Source organism: Pteronotus mesoamericanus, unplaced genomic scaffold (assembly GCF_021234165.1).
Source record: "Pteronotus mesoamericanus isolate MK-2021 breed Mesoamerican mustached bat unplaced genomic scaffold, CSHL_Meso_final scaffold_85, whole genome shotgun sequence".
Classification (NCBI taxonomy): domain Eukaryota; kingdom Metazoa; phylum Chordata; class Mammalia; order Chiroptera; family Mormoopidae; genus Pteronotus; species Pteronotus mesoamericanus.
Window position 1 is genome coordinate 5160683 of NW_026555329.1, and position 25313 is coordinate 5185995.

The 25313-nt window shown below is 39.5% G+C and overlaps 1 protein-coding gene across 2 annotated transcripts in view; it reads right to left on the reverse strand.

Annotated features, from left to right (window-relative positions):
* Positions 1-25313, reverse strand: part of KLHL7 (kelch like family member 7) — a 62288-nt gene that overhangs the window by 21095 nt on the left and 15880 nt on the right. For both annotated transcript variants that reach the window (XM_054564266.1, XM_054564267.1), the window contains exons 2-7: positions 20219-20321; positions 19220-19313; positions 18866-18990; positions 14204-14379; positions 11645-11819; positions 4709-4851 (exon numbers count right to left, since the gene is read on the reverse strand). In XM_054564266.1, coding sequence (XP_054420241.1) covers positions 4709-4851; positions 11645-11819; positions 14204-14379; positions 18866-18990; positions 19220-19313; positions 20219-20321 — 816 coding nt within the window. The remainder of the gene's footprint in view (positions 1-4708; positions 4852-11644; positions 11820-14203; positions 14380-18865; positions 18991-19219; positions 19314-20218; positions 20322-25313) is intronic.

Sequence of the window (25313 nt, forward strand, 5' to 3'; positions counted from 1 at the left end):
TAATACAAATATTTGCTTCCTCTCATCAGTGATATCCAAAGAACATATAAAGACAAAAGTTTATAGGGATATAGGTTTAATTCTGGGTGATTCAATTAAATAATAATGCATAAATTGTCCCTTCTGAAGATCAGTCCAATAAAAATGATCACTTTTATCATCACAAAAAACACAAAAATGGGCCCCATTTAATGACTGTTAAAACCATTTTAACATTTGTGAAAATATTAAGTTCAAGAATTTTAATATAAAATAATTACTATATTGTACTTCTTATGTTCACTTTGGGAGATTCAATGTCAATAATAATTTATAATGAAATCAGTCTTCCAAATTGTTTTACTATTAGACAGAATTAAGACTAATCAACTCATATTAAAATATTATATATAAACAATAGTAAATCGTGCAAATTTTTGAAGATGAAGTTTTATAGAAAAAAAAGGATGGCCTGGTACTTCCAATAGAAACATTTAATAAATAATATAACAATATTCTAATGGTATTAGCTTCAGGGAACAAGAGAGAATTGATGGAATGGGGGTGTTTTTATTGATAGCTGTTTCCTCAATTACTTGAATTTTTCTACTGGAAGTCTAAAAATTTGTGGTTAAGTATATACATAATAGCAGTAAGGATGGGCCATTTATAAAAGCAAGGTAAGACATCAAATGGGAATTCTGAAGTTACAGTTTCACTTCCAGGCTGGTGTAGAATATATATCTCTTTTCGACTGTCCAATAAAAAAAAAAAAAAAAATCAAGGAAAGTGTTAGAACTATAGACTAGAATGCAAACTGCTAAGAGTCATTCCACATTTGCTTTGTTCTAGAAACAATGTTCATTGTCTCCCAAATGAAATCAGGATTCTCTTTGTCCCTCTGTACATCAAAATAGCATCCACTTTATTTTAAGATAAAATATTTCTACAAAAATGCGTTTAATTCTTTTTAACTATCAAATTCAACACTATAGTTAGGCTTTGGGAAACAGCAGGGGTATAATTATTATAATGCCTGAAAGCTGTGGTTCATAGAATTACAATTTACACTCCTATGATTTCAGTTTTTACTTGGGGAAAAAAGAGTACATTTATAAATTTCCTGTTCTTGACTTCAAAGGATCCTGAAAAATTTTAAAAATACTAAAATTAAACAGCCACTGAAATGTCCATAGTCTGAACCGTAGCTGGTGTGAAATGGATGTGTAGGCGTAACAGCCTCTTAAGTGCACTGACACTGTGCTTATTGGATTGTATGGCACAGGCCATGAAGCCTCATGGGACTGGTCAGTACCTAGTCTTGTACTGAGAAGGAAAGCCAAATAGGTCTTTGGTAAAAAATAAAAAATTAGCCTCTATTCTGGAGATAAGAGAAATGGACCAGAGAGCTGTATGCGCCCGAGAGCAGCCCAAAAGGGACGGCCCAAATATGAAGACGCTTAACCAGTCTACCCTGATCCTCCTTCCCTGAAGAGGTCTTTTTGAGATCTGGCAGTGTATTCACTCTATGCATTGTGATGTTAAGGATTATAATAAGGAGGAGAAGCAGCCGCAGGTCCCCTTCTCTGCCACAGGAGAGGAGGAACTGTCACGACTGGTGACTCTCGTTGCAGCCAGGCCAGGTGTGGTCCCACTGGACCAGAGTGAAACAGCCACTGAAACTTAGCACACTCATCAGCTAATGAACAGTTCTGCTACTGTCTGCCCAGGCCAGTAGAGGACATTTCTTTTCAGCTGGCAAGAAAAATAAAATTACTTGATGGCCTGGCTGCGGGGATCTCTTGACTCTTGCTGAAGGCCATAAGCTGCAGGAGCCCTGGTCTGTCTCACCTTCCCAAAAGTACTCAGTCCCACGCTGGCCTCCTTATAGTGATGCTCTTAATACTCATTAGCTCTGGAGAATAGGAAATGGAAAGGATCCTTCCTGTACGTCTTGGTAAGACAAGTGCGTCACAGGACAGGAGAGAAGTTATCCTCGAACACACTGTTGGTTACTCCCAAGTCCCTAGGTGCCTAGAGGTCTAGGGCAGGGCCTGCTGTGCCGAACCCAGCCTGCGGCCTGTTTCTGTAAGTAAAGTGTTGTTGTGCTACAGCCATGTCCATCTGTTTATGTGCTGTTTAGGGCTGATTTCCTGCTATAGAGTCCAGAGCTGAACAGTTACAGCAGTGACTATTTAGTCTACAAAGCCTAAAATACTGTATTTATTATCTGTTCCTGTATAGAAAGTTTGCTTAAGCCCTGCTTATTGCATGTTGGTATAACCCCTTGGAAGTGAAGGATAACTTGCCTGCCCCAAGAATCTCCTGCGTATTATAGGTGACACATATCCTATATTTGGGTGCCCCACTTCTATACTTTCACTGGGTAAACCAAAAAGCCATCAATTGCAAGTAAAACTTAAAGGAGGAGAACAGTCTGTAAGTGGGACAGGCTCCGTAGTACAGCTCAGCTGCTCAGGCCACACTGTGATCCTGGGGCATCAGGATACTGCCCGGGTGCTGGGGCAGCTGTGGGGTCCCAGGAGGACCACACAGCATTTCCCTGGGATTCGGAGCAAGGCCAACCTACTAAGCAGGTACCATTTTCTCAGTAAACCGCTCTGGCTGGCCACTAGGCTCTAGCAAACAGCACATGCCCGACACCCAAGGAACCCAGGTGATCATATCCTTAATCCTTTTTGAAGTTTTATTACCTGATCTACCAAATTATAAATAGCACGCTTTTAACCAATAATGTGATATGTAAAATGGAGGCTGGGCTTTTTGAGGTCCCAAGGGCAGAGAACACCTGAACAGGCTAATTACAATCTTTACCCAGCAGGCTCCCCCCCCCCCCCCCCCGCAAAACCAGAACTATTCGTTATGTCTTCACGGAGACAGTCCCTACAATCAGGCAGTAAATCTAAGGGACCTGAACTTGGTTCGTTTGTGACAGTTGTAGCCAAAAGGGCACTGCTACAGCATTACAGTCCCTGCAGGGATGGCACTAAAAAACAATGCGGACAAAGCACATTCCGATTTGGCAAAATGTCAAGCAGTTCCTTTTACTGTCCATTACACTGTTTCAGGATGGAAAGCCTTTGGTCAGTGCTGTATCAATGCTTGGGTGGTGGCTAATGGTTTACCCAAACGGGATGCAGACTTGAAATAGCAAGGATGGAAGATCGCTGACAAGGAGAACTGAGGAAAGATAAAGGAGGTGGCCACCCCGAAAGGACACAAATTTGTGTCCAGTATGAATTCTTTTCAGAGTTCATAACTACAACAAGGCCTCTTAATCATCGTGTGGACGGGCTGCACCTGCATCTGCCCTTCCCAGTCTGATACCTGCTCAGTGGCCTTACGAATGACCACAATGGCAATGACAGAGGCTTGTACTGGCCAGCCATTGTAGAAGCTAATGAACGACCGCACCCTAAAGTCAATGCGAATGTCCACTACTGGCCAGCACCCACTTTGTCAGCAGTATTAGCCAATTTTACGCCATTGATTTGTTACCATACCTTGAAGGAACCAGTTAGTTAATACCAGGCTAACTACACTGGGACCTTTCCATGGTTGGAACTGATACTCTGGATTTGGATGCACCTTTGAGGTCTTTTGCAGTCTTAGCACCACCACCATATGTGTTTTTATAAATTCCTTGTATGTCACCACTACAGTAACAAACAAAATGCCTCCAAGGACCCACTTCAGTGAAAAAAATCAGACAAGTACCCTGATGTCAACCGGGTGCTCTGGATTCTTCGCTTATCTAACATCAACCTATAAAAATGGGCCACAAAACGATGAAAGAGACCCTTATGGGCTTCACTGAAACCACTTAAGAACTTGCAGGGCTGGGGTGCTATCTTTTAGGGTTGTGGTATTCATTCTTTCCTAGTAATATATGTAGTATCAGCAAAATATTGTATTATCACCCCCACAGCCAGAAAACACAGGCCTAAGAAACAAGAAACAAGGGATAGAAATGTGAGTGGACTCTATTAAGGTTATAATTAATAATCTACTTAAAAAACCGTGTTCCTAGCCCTGACTGGCGTGGCTTAGTTGAGCGCGCGTCACACTGCAGACCGAAAGGTCGCTGGCTGTGTTCCCAGTCAGGGCACGGGCCTGGGTTGCGGGGACCAGTTCCCCAGATGGGGGTGTGTAAGAGGTAACGAACTGGTGTTCCTCTCCCTCTCTTTCTCCCTCCCTTCCCCTCTCTCTAAAAATAAATAAATAAATAAATAAAATCTTTAAAAAAAATGTGTCCCTAGACCTGTGACTAAGGCTCTGCTGGCCCAACTGGGATAATATTTACTGGAAAACACATTAAAATTGGTGATCATTTCTAAATGGTTGGATTAAAGGTAATTTTATCTTTCTTCTTTATGATTTTTTATGTTTTCCAAATTTTCTAAAATGACTATGTATCATTTTAGATTAAAACAAAATGAGGTTAAGCTGGGAGAACTAGTTTTCCATTTTCTTTTTTAGTGGTTCCTATGCAGCACTCCAGAGCAATTAGGGAAATATCTGAAATCTGATTAAGTCCCACATTCCTAATTTGTAAAATGAAGGTCACATATGTTATGAGATACATAACATATGTGAAAGAACACCATAAACAGTAGCGTCTCTACAGGCATGAGTTACTACTGCTGGTGGCAGGCGAGTATCTTACGTGCCCAAACCTTTCAGAAAGAAAACAAGAAACATTAGTTACCTTTGGGTTAAAATATCTACAAGACTGTGGTTGAGAGCCTCCAAATAGGGCAATGCGGTAGTCATGTTTCTTCCTCCTTGGCCTTGTGCCTTCTACCAGTTCTTCTCGGTCCTCTGGAGACAGGAGATGATACCTCATTCCACCTGTAGAACAACACATGGCAAATTTTTAAGAACTTCAGGCACTTGAATGCTTTGCGGTAGAAAAACACCCAAATACAATAATAGTGCTTTTATTTATGCAAACTGTTTCTTCTATCATTTATTTCTTCTATTGCATTTAAGGAAAGAGTGAGGGGGAAGAGGAAGGAGAAATATATGAGGATCTGAGTTCTAACTAATTTATTATTCTCAGCAATCACCATTGTGCTGATTGGCCCCCTCCCCCAACTTACTACCTACCAGTGAATTATCTGGCTCTTCAAATAGTAATATTGAAATTCAGATCCCCTAACCCAGCGGTTCTAAATCTTAAATGTACATTAGAAATCATCTAGAAAACCTCTGAAACCAAGCTTGGGTCATACCACAGGCTAAATAAATCACAATTTTTGGTGGTAGGGCCTAGGCCCTGGTATTGCCACCTAAAATGCGGTTCAAAGACCAGCATCTTCTGCATCTGGGAGTTTGTTAGAACTGAATTCCAGAACTTACCCTAAACCTAATGAATCAGAATCTGCATTTTAAGCAAAATATGAAAGTAATTCAGATGCACATAAAACTCTGAGAAGTACTGGCTTAGATGATTCTAAAATGCAGTGAGGATTCAGGACTCCTATAATCTCACATGATCCTTTAGCAATTCCTTGATTTGGTCAGGGGCCACTGCACAATGAAAACTTTTAAGGTGTCATTTTAGATCACTGTGGAAAAGGTAGATTGTTCAATAAATGATGTTAAATAATGATAGGAGAAAAATCTTGTTCCCTCTACCTCATATTTACGCTAAATTTAAAATCAATAGAATATCTGAATATGTAAAAAATCTCATAAATATACTAAAAAAAATAGACTACTTAAAAAAAACTAGGCCCAGAACGGGGAAGCCTAAGAAAAGACAAGAAAACACAGGAGGTGTGGAAAAAAAATCAGACTTAGCTACATAAGATTTTAAGTTAAATTACAGCATGGCAAAAAAATATCAAAAGACAAGGGCAAACTAGGGTATTTATAAATCATATAAAAGACGAGTATAAAAAGATACTCTATTAATGAATAAGATTAAGACCAGCAACAGAAAACGATTCAGTATCTGAACACAGTTCACAGAAAAAGAACTACCCATAAACAACTCTTCAACATATGAAAAGATGCTCAAGTGCTCAAGTTAGAGAAATACAAATTAAAATCACATTTTTTCACTTATCTGATTGGCCAAGATCCAACTGTCTGCACCACAGGGGGAGGTGTAGGGAAGCAGCACCCCGTGCATTGCTGGTGGGGATGTGGGTGAGTGCAAACTATCTGGAGGGTAATACAGCGTGATCCACAGAAATTACGAATGCACACACCCTGGAGCCAGTAATTCCCCTTCTAGGAGTTTATCAATCCGAAGTTCACCATCAGGGAAATGGTTAAAAATTATGGTATACAATGGAATATTATATGTGGCAGCTAAGAAGAATGAAGAAGGGTAAATATGTAGACATGAAACGGTGTCCAAGAAATAATGTGGAATGCAAAAAAGCACGATGTAGAAGAGTATACAGTGTAATACCATTTGTACTTAAAAATTTATATTTTATGCATATATATACATATTTATGTATATAATTTATACAAGCCTATGCAAGTAAATGACTATGTATGGCACAGACGCAAGACTACCTGTGGAACGCTATATATACATAATGATAACAGTAACTTCCATACTAAGGGGCTGAGCGGGTAGGGGCAAGGGTATCGGAGAGACTTACTTTTCTCTATATACTTTTTTATACTTTTTGACTTGTGTATGATATGCAATATTTTTGATCCAAAAAATAAAATAATGTAAATAATTCCCAACCCATGCAAAACAATGCTGTTCATGCGGTTGTGTTGGGCCTTTATAATTGGGAGAAGACAGGTTCAGAGAAGAGTTTGTGAGTGGATTAAAATCAGTATCAACATTTAGCATTTCCTTCCATTTCAGAGTTTGAGTGGAAGCACTTGGCAGTAGGACAGCTGGAAATCTCAGGGGCCGACGCTCCGGGGCGCGCTTGAGGTTGGCGGCTACGATCTTTTCCTGTAAAGGTCCAGATAGTAAATATTTTAGGCTTTGCAGGTCACATATGGTTTTTGTCACGTATCCTTCACTTGTTCGCTTTTTATAGTTCTTTACAAATGTAAAAACCTCTTTTAGGCTCAAGACTGGATTCAGTGTCTGGGGTGTAGTTTGCTGACCTCACCGCCACCCCTTCTGCTCCAGGTCCAAGCCAGTGGTTCTTAAAGTGCGGTTCCTTGGACACTTGTTAGAAATCCAGATTGCTGAACACTACCCCAGGCCTCCTAATTCAGAAGCACTGGAGCTTGGGATTCACTGCTCTAGGAGGGCTCCACACAGGTCACAAGTATACTTGGAAATCTAGGGACACTACCTCCCAGCAAGAGAAGACAACAGGGAAAGAGAGACAGGAGCGAATTGGTCACTGGGTAGAGAGGCTGACTGTGGCCAGCTGTGTTGATCCCTGAAAGAAGCATGAACTTGGGCTCCTTCATTGATGGGCCCTTTCTCTCCCAGGACGGGGATGGGGACAGGCAATCTGGCCCGTTTTCTGGAAGAACGTCTTGCTCCCTAGGCCTGTTCCTTTGAGAATGATCCCTGTGAGAGTCAGGTCTTGTTGCAAATTCTGAGTTAGGAACTTGGTCTGGCCCTTTGGGGTGGCTCATGTTCTTCATTCTTATAATTAATTTTCTTTTAGTCGTAAATTCTTTTAGTTTAGTTATAGTTTGTTTTCTGTCTGTCTGCGACTCTCAAAAGGTAGCGCTAGGTCAGATGGCAGTAAGGTAACATGATCTGAAGCAGGGAGACGGGAGGCCTGCTCTCCCCCTTTTGGCTCTGCCCAGGCCCCAGATCTGAAAGAGTACTAAACCGCAGCATGTTAGAACTCATTTTCCTTTATTAAAATAAATACATAAAAAGTTAATATACGCAATAAACAACAAGACCTCAAGAGTCTAATCTTCACACTTGGTTCGATTTCTGGAATGGTCCTGCTATCATTTTTCTAAATCAATTCAGAAATCACTTAAGAACTAAATACTCTACTTGACTGACAATGGCTAGCTGTCTTCAACAGCGCACACCATGTATGAAGAAAAAGGCGCAGCTCTCTGCCCAGTGGAATGCTAAGGCCAGAAATATAACACACCATTTGGGAATGAGGCAAAGCAAAAAAACCTGGTATTAACATGTATGAAATCCAAAGATGAAAAGCCCTAATATAAAAACGTCTTCTTAGTCCAAATTTTCTTTCATCTCTCTGCATTTAAGAGAGAGACTAGTGGCCACTTATGTTTTACTTCTTATAACTCCACACCTTGGCTTTCAAGACACCAGCCTTTGGTTCAAGTAGCTCAGTGAATTCTTCTCTCCTGCTTCTTTTCCTCCTACCACTGCTACATGTAGATATTAAGAAAGTTATGTCTTTGAGTAATACCCTTTTCTCTTTCTCCCTTGACACCTTAGCTGGATTCAAATATCCCAGTCTTTTTAAAAATTATTTTTATTTAATAGAAAGGTATAATACCATACACTGTTTATGTTTTATGCTTTTGTCACTTATAAAAATTTTTCATATTATTCATCTAAAATATTTTTTAGTAGGTATAAAGCATTCCATATTACGGATATATGATACTTTTCCAACCTGGGTGACAACTTACCTAAAGCCACAGTAATGTTATTAAGTAGTAGTTGCATGATAAGCCTAGAGGAAATTTTCTTAACTTCCAAATTAAGGGAGGGAAGTGATATCACCTAATCATTAGGATACTCAAATTTCTCACCACTCTTGAGAAGGATGTGTTAGGCAGGAGTGAAAGTGCTCATTTCTCTTTTATTTCCTTAGCTTTGTGCCTGAAACTAGCTATACCTTAAATAAAATATTCAGATGAGATACTGATAACAAGGTAAGGCTCAAGGTAGGTTCCAGCTCCCTTCTAGAAGACGCTTTCTTGCTCATTACACACAGGCATACTTCAGAGACACTGCAGGCTCAGTTTCAGACCACTGCAACAAGCAAGTATCGCAATAAGGCTGGTCACAATCTTCTTGCTGGTGGAGGGTCTCGCTGTCTATTTGTAAAAAGTGCAACATCCATGAAGCACAACAAAGTGAAGCACAATGCACAAGGTATGCCTCTATTCATTGGATCTATACTGCTGTCCTATTTGTACGACACTGTCCATGAGGTTTTTGGTTTGATTAACTAGGAAGAGTAGGAATTCAAGAGGAGCCTGAAAGAGTCAGGAGAAGTATATCTAACTCAACATTTCAAAGTCATTACCACTACATATTTCATGCCTGTTTAAAGAGCAAGCTGACTTTCCACTGACAGCAGTATGGTAGTTTAGGTTTTCAGAAATACTTTCTTACTACAAAATTAATGCTGGAAAGAATAAAACACACATTCTTTTAAAGGCATAGCTAAGGTCAAAGGGCCAAAAATGAAGAGGGAACTAAACATCAGAATTGTTAGCATTAGGAGATACTGGAGCTACTGTGAGGGCTTTTAATAATACTAGAAACCCAGACATTGCTTTTACTGGCTGTACAGGAGAGAAGATAAGGTCTCAGATTTGCACAAGATAAGGTGTTGGAACCGAGATTGCTGCCTCAAGCAGGATTACCTGGACTGGTTATACTTTTAATGACAAGAGAGGCTGAGAAAAAAACATCTGCCTGATGGCAAAGGGTGAGATAGTCATTTGCCTTTTTTAATTTCAGTTCCAGGTGGAGGTAAAGTATCTCTCCTTTGAGAATTTATAATAATGGCCCTGTTCTCCTGCAGGTTTGAGGTGTGGGTTTGCCTACCTGTAAATCTAGGAAACCATAAGCTAAGAAAAATTCAAAGTAGTCCTGGATTGTTGGGCTCCAGGTACTTGGCAAAAGCAAATACTATTCTCCCCTTGAAGAGAACAGGGAAGAGCTGCAGGAAGACAACCCAGGCCTCCCAATATTCCTAGCGATTAAGATCAATCCAATATAAACTCAATCTAAAATTGCTAAACACAAGGAATTAAGCCACCAGAGATAAATCAACAGAACTAACAAATAGCAGCATTTGATCTTTAAATACTTCAGATGTTGATATTATCAAACACAATGTAAAATAAACGTGTGACAAATGCATGAAGATGTCAAATTGTAATGTTGTACCCAGTTCCCTGGGAAAATATTTACAGAGACTGACACCTGGGGATCCCCAATTAAAAAATGATCTGGTTTCACTGATGAGCCTACAGTCGTCCAAGAGCTGAGAAGCCAACTCACATACACAGAACTTATCCTGTCAGTTTTACAGTCTATTTATATTTATAAGAGCTACTCTTATAAATAGTAGCTCACTCTTATAAATATAATTCACAATGAAATCAAACATTTAAGAAAAGCTTCCAAGAACAACAAAAACAGAAAAAAGTTCAAAGGCAATATAGAAAATGTAGACAACATAAGAAAAGCCAAAGGCACTATAATACTACTTTCGAATATTACAGATATGAAGTAAGAAATTAGAGAATAAAGGCTCACAGAAATAAAAAAATAACTGAAATAAAAGTGTTGAAAGAAAAATTAAGACAATCTATTAGAAGATAGAACAAAGAGGCAAAGATGAATTAAGAAGGGAGGCTCAGTCGCTGAAGGATCACACTATCAATAATAGAAAGGTGGGAAATCTGTGGCTGAGAAGCTAGAGAATAGTCAACATGATAACTTAAAAAAATAGAGATGCACACCAAGGCACATTATTGTGAAACTGCAAAACATCAGGGATTAAAAAAAACAAAAGATTTTATATGTTTACAAAGAGGGATAAAAAAATAAAGGATCAGATTGGCATCAGATTTCTCAAAAGTAACACTGGAAGCTAGTAAATAATGGAGAAATGCCCTCAAAATTCTATCTGATAATAATTTCAACATAATTATATAACCAGTTTATCTATCCCTCAATCTCATGGTAAAATAAAGATACGGGATTTGTCGAGTTTCCAAATATTTACCGATTGTAGGCTCTTTCTCAGAAACGACTGGGGATATGTCCATCACACAGAGAGAGTTAAGGAAGGGGAAGACCCAGGGTCCGGGGGCGGAGTAAAAGGACACCCTGGGATGGCGGGGAGGGAAGCCCACAGACAAAAACTGTGCCTCAGGCCTGGAGAGCAAATGGTCGCTACTGGAACAGGAAGAAGGAAGACTCTGTGAAGGATGTTTCCAAGAAATAAAATCAAAGCAAAAATGTATTTAACCGCACAATTTTATCAAGTGGCATTTTACAGAGGGGTTGTGACTTAGCCTCCAAGTCAAGGAAAATGAAGTAAATGGAAAAAAAAATGTGGCAATTATTAGCTCCAGGCCAAAAAAAAAAAAAAAAAAAAAAAAAAGCTGTTTAAGAAAGAAAATGTGATTACAGTACGCTATTTAGCTAAATAAAACAAAAAAGGGAAATGCCAGAAACAAAGTACATGAAGTTATCATACTCAAAAGAAGACAAAGCATAAATAATATGTATACATTTTTTACCTTCTATCACACACATCCCTATAAAATAAGGGCCAGGGCCAAGTCCCCTTCAGGTAGACAGCTGAGAACCCCAATGGAGTGATTGTCTGGAAGAGCAAATTCTTTAATGCTTCTCCCTGGCTCCTGAGTCTGATTCATTCTAAGAGGGTTCGGAAGCCCATGAAAAACTGACTACACGATCAGGTTATAAATGGATATTAAGGCAACTTACTTATCACCATCTTAAGGCATTCAGGATTGTCTTGAATAAGTGGTTCAGCTTGTACCGTTTTACTTAAGAAATTCTTTGATATAAGAGGAAACCTGACTTTAGCAAGGATATCAACCATAAATGGCTGGCGATTAGGTTCATCGTATTTCAACCACCTGACTGCAGCATCATAAACCTAAGGGGGAAAAAACAGCACAGTGAAGTTCTCAGATGGCAGGAACATTTCCAGTTACCTAGATTCAGTCTCACACGGAAGGGAGAGAATCTCATAACCACTGATTCCCAGTATTTTATTCAGATACTTGCTTTCCTCCCCAAACACCCTATACCTCAGAACACTTAACATGCTGCTCTAATAAGTCTTTTATGTAACATGTTTTTTAGAACTAATTATTGCTACATAATGTAATGATGGGACGAATGTTGAATTTATGATTTTAAAAAACAAATTATCACTTCCTTTTTGGAAGGAGATATGATGTATGATTCTACTGGAAAAAAAATCTGTTGGTCAATGACAGTTTCAATATAAGATCATTTGGTAACAGGGAAACAGGTTCATTTCCTAAGAGGCCTTCCATCCCAGAAGATGTGATGGTTGCCTATGGTTTTATTTCAATCTAATATTCCTGCATTGCGAACTGATAGACTTATCTGCTTTCCAGAGACTTTATAACATACAAATTCAATATTTAAAAATAAATCAGAATATTTATGTAAGAATTGTTTCCCAAAACAATACCGTGGCATTCATTTAACTATAACAAACAAGTTAAGTTTATTAACATAATTTAATTAACAAATCACAGTTTAAACACACTGAACACAAAACATCATTTCATAGGTACATACACATCTACCACACAGATGCTTGAGCTAGTTAAATTTGTTAATTTTGGGTTGGTGTTAATATGGCCTAAGTGCTGATCCCCCAATGAGTTAGTTAATTTTTGATGGGAATTGATCTATTTTTTCACATAAACTTCTTCTTTGGGAGTATTTTTGGATTTACAGAAAAGTTGCAAAGATAGTTCAGAGTTCCCAAAAACCCTTGCACCCAGCTGTTAAAATGTTACTTTAGTATGATATTCCTGTTACAAATAATGAACCAACATTGATACCATATCATTAACCATGTCCATACCTTTAAACAGTTTCTTAGTTTTTATCCAATGCTCTTTTCTGTCCCAATCCCATCAAGGATATTGTATTACATTTAGTTCTGTCACCTTCGGCTCTTTCAGATTAAGACAGTTTCTCAGACTTTCCTTGTTTCTGATGACTGACAATTTTGAGTTCTGGTCAGGTATTTTGTAGAATTTCCTCAATTTGGGTTTGTTTGATTTTTCTCACGGTTGGACTAGGGTTGTAGATTTTTGGGACAGTGACCATAGAGGTGACAAGCTGTTCTCATTAGATTATATCCAGGGTGCAGCTACCGACACGACTTACCACTGAGGATGTTAACCTGCAGTAGTAGTTGCCAGGTTTGACCACCTGTAGGCTGTGTTTGTCAGGTTTCTTCAGTCTAGAGTTACTTTTTCTCCCCTTTCCATGCTGCATATAAGTCAATTAATTTTGCCCATAAAACTGAGTTTTTTCTTTTTGCCTAGTCAGGTCCTCCTGGTCCAAACTGTGAACTTGCAAACTAACTCTTTGGGCCATGAAGAAGAATGAATGAAAGAACATGGCTCCGTGCAAACCTTTTATCTCTAGAACAAAAGTAACTCAAAGCCTAAGAACTTATACTACCTCTGTTAGTTTCCTATTGGTGCTATAACAAATTACCACAAACCTACTGGCTTAAAATACCAAGAGAAGGATGTGGGTCCAAAAGAAGGGATTAAGTGAATGTCTGCATGTCAAGGTGCTACCCACCTCACTCCTAAACGCTTCTACCCAGCTTACACCTCTGACAGTTTAGTTGACAGTTCTGAAGGTCACAGTCCAATATGGGTCACACAGGGCTACAGGCAACTGTCAGCAGGGCTGCCTGAAGGCTCTGGGGGAGGAACCACCTCCCTGCCTTCGCCAGACCCAGCAGCCACCCGCATTCTTGGCCTGCGGCGCCTTCCTCCATCTCCAAGGTCAGCAATGGCCAGCTAAGTCTTTCCCACATTGCATCACTTTGACACTGACTCTTCTGCCTCCCTCTTCCACATGTAAAGGACGCTTATGGTTACTGGGGCCCACTGGGATAATCTCATCTCAAGATCATCAGCTTAGCCACATTTCTAAAGTCCCATCTGCCACAGAAGGTAACCCATTCATAGAATCCGGGGATTAGTATATAGACATCTTTGGAGGAGGCACAGTTCTGCCCGCCACGGCACCCAGGAGCTTCATCTCTACCGAGTGGCCTCTCTCTCATACAGCCAGCCCTTTCAAGCACCCAAGGCTTAATTTTCTCATGAAACAGACTTTGGAATACTGTTTAGTGTAAAACAAACATATTCTCTCCTACTATGATTCTTTTCCTTGTCATGGACCCCAAAATGAAGCATAAGAAATCAATAATGAGATTTGTGCTAAAAAAATGTGAGAAGGCAATTTAGTCACCTGGTCCTCTGCTCTTACAGTCAAAGTGTCCTGGTTGAGGAGATGCGTAACTCGCTTGACATCAAGTTGTAGAAATTCATCTGTTTTGTAAACTTCAGTAAAGTGCTGATGAATAAAGTCATCTGCAGTTGCTTTCAATTCAGGGCAGTCCAGACACTCGGCCAGCACACTTATTCCTAAACACAGGAAGGAAATGAATAGAAAGTCACTTTTTAAAAACCCAAACATGCGCTGAAGATAAAATATGACTCCAGGAAGCCTGCATGAATTTCTTAAGTCTGGATTCTTCTTCTTTTTTCTTTAGTCTGGATTCTTCTTTGTTCCATTGATTTGTCTATTTTTAATGCCATCTTATGTATGGCTGATTTTTGATATTTTGTAGAACAAGCCCCTTTCATGTTTTTTCCAACTTTTCTTGGCTATCATTAAACATTTTCTCTTGTATATTAGTTTTAAAATGTTTGTCACATTCTACTTTTAAAAATCCTGACACAATTTTAATTAGGATTACACGGATTTTTAAATTACTTTGGGGGTAGGTGACTGTTCTGCAATCTGGAGGCGCTCTACTTGGAAACATGACAGATCTCCATTTACTCAGATTTTTTTGATTGTCAATGTAATTATACAATTTTCATATACATATATATATTAAAGATTTTATTTATTTATTTTTAGGTAGAGGAGAATAGAGGGAGAGAGGGAGAGAAACATCAATGTGTGGCTGTCTCTTCTGTGTCCCCCACTGGGACCCTGGCCCACAACCCAGGCACGTGCCCTGACTGGGAATCGAACCAGTGATCCTCTGGTTTGCAAGCCAGCACTCAATCCACTAAGCCACACCAGCCAGGGCATTTTTCTTCATAGAAACCATATATTTTCCATTCAGCCTTTTCTTAACTATTTTAATTTTTGTTTGGGAGAGAAGTTATTAATTATTATTGTTACAAAGGAGTCTGCAAAGTACTTATTATCCATTGGCCAAATCCAACCCACATTCAGCTATAGAGTCAGCAGCTAAGACTATTTGTTTAAAGTGTTGTAAATTAAAAAAAAATAAAACTGCAGGGGAGAATAAGGGAGAGGGGAAGGAAGCAGGGGAAGGACAAGGAGGAACGAGGAGGACCACATGTGACACAAGGCCTAAAATACTATCTCGCCCTTGACAAAGTTTGCCAACCTCCTTCCTGATGAAACCATTGATTATTGTATGTGATCTCCCTTCAAAGTCATGAGATAAATTTTTTCAGTTCAGTTCAGATTTTCCATGTTTCAACTTCATGATGTTTTCAAATAATGAGTTTTGAAGTTTTCATATTTATGCCATAAAGGTTCTCATAACTGACGCTTGCTAATGAACTTGGCCTATCAGCCGCCACTTTATAAACGCACTGACGAGTGCCACGGCATGGGGAATGTTCATGGTGAGCATTCAGCTGCATCTGTATTCTTATCCTCCCAGCAGGGAGATGACGTTTTCACCAAGAACCAGTATTTGTTTACTGACTAGTTGTTGGCAGTTGAATTTGTTGCAATTAAGCAACCTAATTAAATATCACAGATCAATAAAATATGAATATGAAAAGTAGTTGCTTCTATGAAAAGTAATCCTAAGGTTTAAGACAGATTTGTAAAAAGCTCAAATTAGGCATAACCAAGACAACTGGTAAGATCCGGGAAAACACTGTAAAATTCTAGAGGGATCCTGTACTCAGACTCTCATTAAATTATTGTTCTTCCTCCATCTGTTCTTCCTGAAATTCCTACTTCACAATAGTGCTCCTGTATCTTCCTTCCATGTCTTTTCTCTTTTCCCTAATAGTTTTCATTTTTTTTGCATTTTTGTTTTATATCATAAAACAATTTCCTGTTTGATCTTTATTTTGACTTTTAGGTATTCTACTTTATGCTTTAATTCAATTGAATTCATGAAAAATCATGTTTCCCCCCCTTCAAATGCACCCTTTCTACTTAAAGTTCTCTTCCATTTCTTACATTAAATTTGGCTGTAGGAGCTGTTCATTTTGGTGATTAGCTGGAGTTCCTGTCCCTCAAACTCCTGAGTTTCCTTTACCTTTGTACATATGACCTTTGCCCAATCCCATCAGCTGTCATGGGTTCCTTTAGCATTCACAGAAGTCAGATTGTTGAGATCTGCGGGGCAGCAGGAATTGACAAGTGATGGAAAGTAAGACAGTTCTCCAACAAGCTCTCGGGGAGGGCCACACGCGGGGCCAAAAGGAAAGCAGCCTGAAGCACTTCCCGGGGGCCTGAGCGGCCGCACTTGGCTCAGCTGGCGAGGCCACTGTCTTTGCTCCAGGCTTGGCTGGAGTATCAGGCTCCCTTCTAGGCTGCCCTTCCTCCCAGAGTTGTAATCAATGATGACAGAAGGCATCCAGGGGTAAAAATGTCTAAATGATGTCCTCAGAAGCCCTTTGCGTGTCGTTAGCACAAACTTGCTTTGGGTTCACACTATGCTTTGGACTGCCACATCTGCTTCCCACATTCTAGTTCGGTCACCCCAGTATGAAATTTAGAGGGCTAGGGAGGTAAGGAAACATACTTTAAGCCATCATCTTTCAAAAAGCTTCTTTAAACTTCATCTGTAAAATAAATTTTTTGGCATATGTATTTATATAAGGGGAAAGAGACTTAAATCTTAAGAATGTAAGTCCTGTTAATGAATGGAGCCCCAAGTTTATGGCCCAGGGAGACAGAGGGACTCATCCCAGAGCGTCACTAACAGGACTGAAGGCTGGTCTTTTATTTCCTAATACAGGGGTCTTCTCACTATGTAAACCAATGGCTACCTTAAACAAAATTCCATGAGCATACTCACCTGCACAGCTCTTTCCTCTCCCGCTCCATCTGGTCCAGTTCCTTTTCTGGATACGAGCGACAATCTCCTTCTCAGCCCCTTTGCCTACTTTTTTCCCTCCCTAAATTTATTCCACTTCCATTCTACCTGCCTTCTAAGATTTTTTCCCTCTGCACTCATTGTGGGGGTGGGTGCCAGACGGAGTTATGGGGCTGCCTAGGAGGGGAGCCCACAAGGGAAGGCAGAGGCGGCTTGCAAAGCTTCTCGTGCGTGTCCAGGAGCCCACTGCCCAGCCTTTGGCTTCTTGCCGTCAGCACCCCTCACCTCCTGCTGTGGGTCCGAAACCCTAGCCCTGGCTGCATTCCCAGACCCCTCTCTCTACTCCCTTTCTTTCCTTCCCACTGTCCTGGCGCTCCTACCCTGATCCTCTTCCCCTCTGAATCACAGCAAGGGAAGGAAAGTGTACTGACAAAGGCCTGGACGTTCATTCATGTGCTGCTAAACACAACCTCACAGTGGAAAGCATACCACACCGCGCTCTGGAAAACTGTGATCAACTTTCTCTGCTTCTCCTGGTATCAAATACATTTTTTTTTTGTTGAATTTATTGGGGTGACAACAGTTAATAAAATTATATAAGCATCAGGTGTACAATTCTATAATGCATTATCTGTATACTGTATTCTGTTTTTATCACCCCAAGTCAGGTTTCCTTCCATCACCATTTATCCTCTTTTTACCCTCTTCTACCTCCCCCCAACTCCCTTTCCCTCTGGTCATCATCATACTGTTGTCTGTGTCTATGAGGGTTTTTTCCCTCCTTAATTCCTTCACCTATTTCATCCAGCCCTGCAACTCCCCTCTCTTCTGACAGCCGTCAGTCTGTTCTCTATGAGTCTGTTTCTATTTTGTTTATTTTGTTCGTTAGATTCCACATGAGTGAAATCACATGGTACCTGCCTTTCTCTCACTGGCTTATTTCACTTAGCATAATGCTCTCCAGGTCCATCCATGCTGTGGCAAAAGGTAAGATTTCTTTCTTTCTTTTTTTAATAGCTGAATAGTATTCCATCATGTAAATGTACCTCAGCAGCTTCTATCCACTCATCTACCGACGGACAGCCGGGCTGCTTCCAAACTCTGGCTGTCATAAATTACACCTCAATGAACACAGAAGTGCACATGTTCTTTTGAATTAGTGTTGCAGGGTTCTTCAGGCATAGTCCCAGGAATGGAATTGCTGGGTCATAAGACAGTTCCATTTTTAATTTTTCTGCTTTCCCACACTGCTTTCCAGCGGCTGCACCAGTCTGCATTCCCACCAACAGTGCACAAGATTCCCTCTTCTCCACATTGTCGCCAGCACTTGTTTGACCGTGTGGAGAGGCAGCACAGCGTAGCAGGCAAGAATGAGATTACCTGAGTTCCAACCCCAGCTTCTCCACATACCAGCTATGTGACCTTAGCGTGTTAAATAACTTCAGTTTCCTTATCTGTGACAGACCATAGGTACCATAGGGGCTTCAACAAAGGTCAATATTCATGTGTGTGTTATCATATATCACATACCTCTGCCAGATGCAATCCTTACTCCTTGTCTAGATAAACAAAAACTCATTATTAAAGCTATTTTATATTTTGGAAAATACTGATACAGCATTTAGTGAGCTCACTGCTGCCTATTAATATACACTTTGCTGAGCTCTTCTTAAAATGTATAACTAGAAAAATATCTGGTGGACAATGTCTTTAAAATTAAATGAGAATACTTATAACCACAGTTTTTTTCTTTACTAAAACACAGAGTAAAAGTTTTTTAAAGAAATAGAAATTTGACTTCTTACCAAGACAATTTGAAGCATCAACTTGTTCTTTTAAAAAATCAACACACATTTTCTTCACAGGTTCAATCTGATACTGGTTTGCTGCATCTAATAAAGACTGAACGTTGTTGCTATTGACAGAAATTCTGCAAATAAGTTAAAGTGAATATTAATTTCCTACAATTTTTTATTTAAATACTGCTACTGTAGAATGCATCCCACTAGCCCCTGAAATTAAGCAAAAAATTAAACTTTCCAGTCCTTGAATTAGTACGGTAGAGGGCCTCTGACTCCCTCCGCCCCCAATCCTTAACGTTTTGTATTCTAGATCCCAACCTTACTCCTTCACAACAGAAATGGTCCTTCTTAACTTACCTTGCAGTATAAGCAAATTCTACAAGTTGTTCAATGATGTCGGGTTCAGCATCTTTGAGTTCTACCTCAAAGGACTTTGATTCCAGCATGTTAGCTACAATGAAGAGGAGAAACATAAATGGCATGAGTACGACCGCTGAGGAACCAGGTCATTACAGGACACGCTGAATATGGAGAAGAATAACAGGACAGAGACTTCATTGGAAAATACCTCGGAAAGCCCAACACTCCTGTAATATTGATACAAAGCAAATTAATCCTCCATACTTGAGATATGCCTTAAATCAAAACAATCTAAGAAATTAGTGAATTAGTGTATGTATTTAAAACAAAGCCCAAGTGAACAGAGACCTAAAACTACAGTTAGTATTTTCCTGGCTCCTAAAATAATTTAGTAGCAGTTTTTTAAACAGCTGTGAGCAAAATGCCTCTGATGCAGCTAGAACAAACCTGTGAGAACAGTGACCACTATGTATAGTCAGCTACAACTAGAAAAGCTCTTCTTCTTCCCCCAAACCCTGGCCGTTGGCCAGAGCATCAGAGAGAAAATTTGGGGTAGATACAGTCCATAACCTGAGCAAGTTCATTTTAAAACACTACTCAATAGAGGAACCAGGACTTGGACCCAGTTCTCAGCTCCAAATCTAGGGTTCTTTCTAATATGATATACTTATACTTCATTTTTCTTTAGTTTAACTGGCTAGATAAAATCTCATAAGGTTTTCCTGTTCCTGTGCCTTTCCACTTGAGGTTAAGAAGAGAACCCTAGGCATTCAAGTAGAAACTATATCTTAATCAATAAAGATCTTGGGCCTTTAGGGTTAATGAAAGGACATGTTTCCTTTGATTAATCAACACCTTGACCACTTCTCAACCTCTTCACTGTCCTAAAGTCTTAATTTCTTAAGTCCTTTAAAAATTAGGAGGAATGGCACATTTTCATTTTGACCCACCTCATTCTCAAAAAATAAATAATATGTTTGATCTTAAGATACTTACTTGTGAACATTAAGTTAAAAAAATGACTGGCTGCAGCAAGGACAACACGATGAGCAGGTATTTTTCTTTCCTGGACCATAAGGATCACATCACACAACGTTTTCTAATCGAGAGAGGAAACAGATAAAATCAAAAGGGGCTCGCTGGGCCTAGTTTAGCAAACACATAAAACAGGTGCTTGTCAAATGCTTTATCTCTATTTTCTATTTAAGTCCAGTCTTTTTCCAGTACAAAATTTATTTATAATGTAAGACCTATTTACGAAGGAATTAGAGTTGCTGTCATGAGTTTGCTGTGACAAAACTGGGCACGGAGCTTCCCAACAGTCAGGAAAATCTTTATAATTAGCAAAGAAGTAGTCTACTAATCCTTTAGGGAAGCCTTTCCCCGCACCCTCCCCCCACCCCCGGGACAAATTCTAAGCTATTTATCATAGAGAGATTTTTATGGGGACAGTAAATGACATAATGACAATGTCCTTGATGGTGTTTCAAATATAACAATCTGTTCTTAAAAACGACCTATTCCTGATAAAAATCCAGAGCACACACTCCACTCCACAAGACCTACCTTGAAACAGAAACTACTCAGAATACATGGAGCGGATGAACCAAATGCCCATTCAACACTCTCTCCTTACATAACACTTCTCTCAAATGTACTTCTGACAAAAGCTGCGTATCAGTCACTTTTAAGTTGTGGTTTCTGACCAAGGCCAAAATAGTGTCACTCTAGGTTGCTAAAACAAGACAGATCTAGATTAATACTTAAAATGTTGGAAAAATGGAATATTAAAGAAAAAAATGTATTGTTTACTAGAACCATTAGAGATGAGTTTCAAGGAAACAAGTGGTCTTCCTGTGAAATAAAATTTCAATTTCTCAATGAAGTTATAATGTACAGATAAGGCTCAGAGAAAATTTACAGCCTCAGATACACTCTGTTGGGCACTGGGGGAATAGGAGGGAAATAGTTTTTTCAGAGTGAAAAAAATCTATCACTTACAAATCCAAATAATGGCCTAGTAGCTCAGAGCATATGGGATTTTGCATTTTTTAAAGTATTTCACTGAAACTATTAATATAGTTTTGGGTAGATTAAGTCACTGCTATCTCCTACTTTATTACTCCACAAATAAAAATCCAAATAAGATGGTAATGTTTACAACAAGAAAGGAAATGGGTCCCAAACACTGGGATAAAAGATGAACAGAATTTCACTTTTATGGCTTATTTCAAGATTTTTTAAATAAGGCCTATAGAATATTGCTTAGAAATAATATGCAGATTACTTAAAATTATAGCTATTGTCATTCTAATAATGTCTTGACTTTTAAAATTTTATTTCCTTTTATTTGGCAAGGCGGTTCAAAGTAGGCAAAGCTTGCAGGTGATTTTGCCACATACCACATCAAAAAAAAAAAAACACCCAAAAACCAGATAGCAAAAACCAAACCAACTATGTGATTGCCACCAAAACAAGCTGATGAAGCTGCTTGAGAGGGGAAAAGAAAGGGAGAAGGGAAGGAAGGTAGAAAAAGATAATGTAATAATAATAAATTGCAAATCAAATAGGGGAGGGATTTATGGCTGCTAAGGGGAAGTTCCAGGAGATGTAGAGAGCGCTAAATCGAAACGTAGCAAAAAAAACCTTTCCTAGGCACACTCAGCAACAGGAAGTCTCAGTGGAGTAAATTTACAGGCACTGAAAGAAATGAGAGAAATCAGAGGGATCTTTGTAGAACAATTTAGTCTTAATCTAAGATTGATCTCCAGCTGGATAGTAATGTTGTATGGGGGTGGAAGGGGAGGGATCTTTTGTATCCCAATGGAACATCTGTTTGACTGTACTACATTAGACTGAGAGGTTTCAACAAGAAATGGGACTGGCCTAAAGAGAGAGAGGCCCCTCCTGCCCTCAGCTGTCTGGGGAAGAGGTATATCCACAGACAGGAAATGGGAAGAGCAAGAGACTCAGGTATATTGGAGAAGGGGAGAGGTAGCAAGCCCCTAAGGTGGATCGAAGAGAACTTAAACAAAAAAAAAAAAATGTTGAACAATACATGTTCACTGGATAAACCAAGAAAAATTACCCTTGCAATTTCTTTATTTATGTTGCTCAGAATAGTTACATATTTGTATTAATTTCAGCTTTTGAATCTTAAGTCTCTTGTAAGCAGCATGGGTTTTCGTGGGACTTAGTCTCTAAGTTCTCACCACCTAAGATTTTTTTTAGTAGGGTTCAGTTTAATCCTTCATATTTATTACTGATAACTTATGTTTTACCTTACAAATCCCATCTTCTTTTATGCTATTTATTATGCTTCCTTGCTGTCTTCTTTTTTCTTTAACTGCCAGTTGCTATTTTGGTCACATTTTCTTTGCACTTTTTTCTTCCTTTAGGGACTTACTTTTAGATATGCCAAATATTTGCAAACTGAATTCAGCAAGGTATTAGTCAAATATTGTTCTAGGAATGCAAGGAGGATTAAAGAAAAACACAATTCTATTAATGCAACTTATCGTATTGACAGGTTAAAAGAAAAAACTTCATGTAGGAAAACTTCAATAGATAGAAAAAATGTGTTAGATGAAATTAAAAATTCATTTCCTGAGACTCTCTAACAAAGAAAACGATGTGTCTGAATACCAAAGGCCATTCATCAGAAACCAACAGCCAACACCGCCTTTAATGGTGAAACAGGAGAGGCATTCTCACTCAAGTCTGAAACAAGTGGGAATTTGGTATATGATAAAGATACCATTTCAAAACTGTGGTGAGAGCGTGGTAATACTTCCAAGTTTAGGGCCATGAAACTATTTGTATAATACTGTGACAGTGGATACATGCCATTATACATTTGTCAAAAGTCATAGAATGTATAACAGAAAGAGAGGGCCCTAAGGTAGACTAAGGTTAGTAATGTAACAATATTGGCTCATTAATTTAACAAATGCACTATACTCAGGCAAATGTTAATAATAGGGGAAACTAGGAGGATGGGGGTAAATGGAAACCTTGTAGTTTCTGCTGAATTTTTATGTAAATCTAAAACTTCTCTAAAAAATAGACTATTAATTTAAAAATATAGTGAGAGATCAGATAACTGAAAAAATGGTACTGGGATAACTGTTACACTTTAGGGGAAACATTAGATTTCTGGCTCGTAGTGCACTCCTTCTTCCTCTGGGGAAGGTCAGCAGTGGAAGGAAGTTTCAGTTCTTTTCTCGACCTGTCACTTGTGGAAGAGTGACTAGGATGGCCAAGAGGAGGGGAGCAGTCACACAGAGCTACGCCTCCTGGCTCCTTCTTCCAGAAATCTGGCCCGAAGCGGAACATCACTTCTTGGGCAGACTCCCCCCTGAGGCAGGGGGACCGTGCCCATTCCTCAGCTGCTGTGCCTCAGTCCGGAGGGTAAATTGAGTTCATGGGAGAGAGGAGAGGAAGCCCAATTTTATGCTCCGGTCAAAGTCATGGTCTCCAGCCTGTTACCATTAATTCAGCCACCTTCTCTGTCTACTTCGCACATGTTTAGAACCTCCAGTGACAGGGGGCTTCTCAAATCCGTATGTATAGCTAATCAGAGCACTGCAGAGGAAGATGGAAATTTTGGTGCTGCTTTAGTGCACCCCAGTGTAAGCAGCTTTTGAGGAAAGAGGTCCTTTGCTAGGAAAGACCTTGAGACAGGCAAGTATTTCAGGCATGTGTTGGTGGAATGACCTCTTGCTCTCTTTACGAGTTTTCAAGAAAGCAATGCAAAAGGCAGCTAGGTTCCATGTAAGCTCCACAGCACTGTATACGGTTCTAGCTTTTAACACTCCGTGCTGGCATTAGTTGGAGGCATGCAATCAGCTTTCTCAAATTCTACTCTTTGGTGTATCCCAAGGAGAGGACTGAGGAATGACTAACCTTTGGATTTATGTAGCGTGTCAACAGGTTCTGCAATCAGCCCCTCCTAGTGTAATTTCAAGTTGGCCCTCAGTCTAAATACCTGAGCAGACTGTAGATTCAACTACAGTCGGGCAGTGGATTTAAATCACTGAAAAGATAAAGGGCAATGGAACCCTTATTTTTATAGAGGTAAATCATCTTCTTGACTTGAGATACTAGAAAAGCCTCGACAAAACCATAATAAACCCAAAGACTAAGAAAAAAAATTCAAAAGGCCTCTTTGGGAATCACGTTTATTCAGAGATGCAAAATAAACAGCGTTGGATTTAAACATCCATATACTCACAAAAAGGCAAGTGGGAGGGAGAAAGAAAAATAAAGGAAGACACATAGATTAATAGAGGAGAAAGGGGATTTCCCTTTTTAAGGGAAACATGGGATAAATTAGGCCAAACAGCTTTGAAAGGGAAAGGAGGTACAGTTGGTTTAGTATAACTGCTCTTTAATGATGGAACTAGAAAGAATTTTTTTTTGTTATTTAGTCAAGAAAGGTGATATGTATCGAAGAGATGTAATAGAAGAATTCAGGAATTCTCCCAGATTAAAACAGTTGTCCCAGAAAAAGCCTGGACCTAGGACACTTTTGTAGGGTTACAGCTAAAGATGAACATCACGAACATGAAGAGAGAACGGCCCGTAAAGAACGGGAGAGTGACACAGGCGATGCGGGGCGGCCAGGCAGGTTCGAAAGGGGAAGAGAAACATCAGCAATAGAGCATTTTATGAATGTGTTACGTAATTTGCAAGGTGATCTGGGTGGGAGGACAGGAACGCAACACAGTCGGGAAGTGTGTGGAAACGCGACTTTAAGGGAGAGTGCCAGCTTGCACCGGCGGGAAGCCGAGGAGCGCATACCCAAAACTGGAATTACCTCACTGGGGGTGGTGAAGGCTGGTGAATCGATCCTGAACAGACAGACTTCGTATTTTCCACTACGGCAAAGTCTATAAGCAAGGCTCTGGGGGAGGAAGTATGTTAGCAAACACCTGGGCCCAAAATGAAAAGCAAAGGAAAAGGAAGGAAAGTGTTCTGATCTAAACAGTGTTACCTGTACTATAACCACAAAACCTCAAAAACAAACAAACAAACAAACAAAAAACAACGATACCTCTACAGGACACAGGAAGAAAAAGTATTCAGCTTA